This window comes from Tigriopus californicus, chromosome 10 (assembly GCF_007210705.1).
Source record: "Tigriopus californicus strain San Diego chromosome 10, Tcal_SD_v2.1, whole genome shotgun sequence".
Lineage (NCBI taxonomy): Eukaryota > Metazoa > Arthropoda > Copepoda > Harpacticoida > Harpacticidae > Tigriopus > Tigriopus californicus.
Window position 1 is genome coordinate 3,666,451 of NC_081449.1, and position 631 is coordinate 3,667,081.

Below are 631 nucleotides of genomic sequence, written 5' to 3' on the forward strand. Positions count from 1 at the left end.
ACTATTCGAAGCAATAGGCCTGGAAATCAAGGGAGGCACAATCACGAGTCCCGTCAGTTTGTCCAGCTGATTGACTGAATGTCGGAGAGGATCACAAATTCACAATAAGAACATAAAAAAAAAAAAGACAACTGAACAAAAGGGCAGAAGAGTTTACTCTTGTTTGCCCAGACGTTTCTTGGCGGGCGTGCCTTCGAAATAGGCTTTATAGATAAATACGCCCAAAGCCAGATGCAGGACCACGATGGCCGCAACAGCGGACATGACATTGGCAGCGATGCCCTCACCCGCGTGATCCGCGGGAGCGAGTCCCCAGACTCCGAGGCCGGCCTTGCAGCCGAAGAACGTGATGATGGGCGCGAGAATGATCAAACCGCAATACTTCAAAACCGACAAGAAACTGGCAAACGACACCGATGGGTCCGGATCTTCTTGAGCGGGCCACGAATGCGATGTCTGGCCTTTCAGGTCGAGCATGGAATCTTCGGACATGGTGGGGGCGATGGATGGAGGCGTGTCGTGACGGGCCACTCCTACTCAGACGTTGGAGAGATTGGAGCTCTGCGGTTTGTTCCGTAACTATATTCAGGGCATGTTCAGCCAGTCTCAGTTTGGCCAAAGCATCTCCTTG

At 52.1% G+C, this 631-nt stretch overlaps 1 protein-coding gene across 1 annotated transcript; it reads right to left on the reverse strand.

The window, feature by feature from the left end:
• Positions 1-19: 19 nt before the first annotated feature.
• LOC131888242 (vacuolar ATPase assembly integral membrane protein VMA21 homolog) lies at positions 20-625 on the reverse strand. Its single transcript, XM_059237045.1, has one exon. The coding sequence runs from the start codon at positions 490-492 to the stop codon at positions 154-156; it is 339 nt and encodes a 112-aa protein (XP_059093028.1). The 5' UTR covers positions 493-625; the 3' UTR covers positions 20-153.
• Positions 626-631: the final 6 nt, after the last annotated feature.

What these genes read in the sequence shown, in the direction of transcription:
- LOC131888242 (XM_059237045.1), bottom strand. Translation starts at nt 492, where the DNA reads ATGTCCGAAGATTCCATGCTCGACCTGAAAGGCCAGACATCGCATTCG.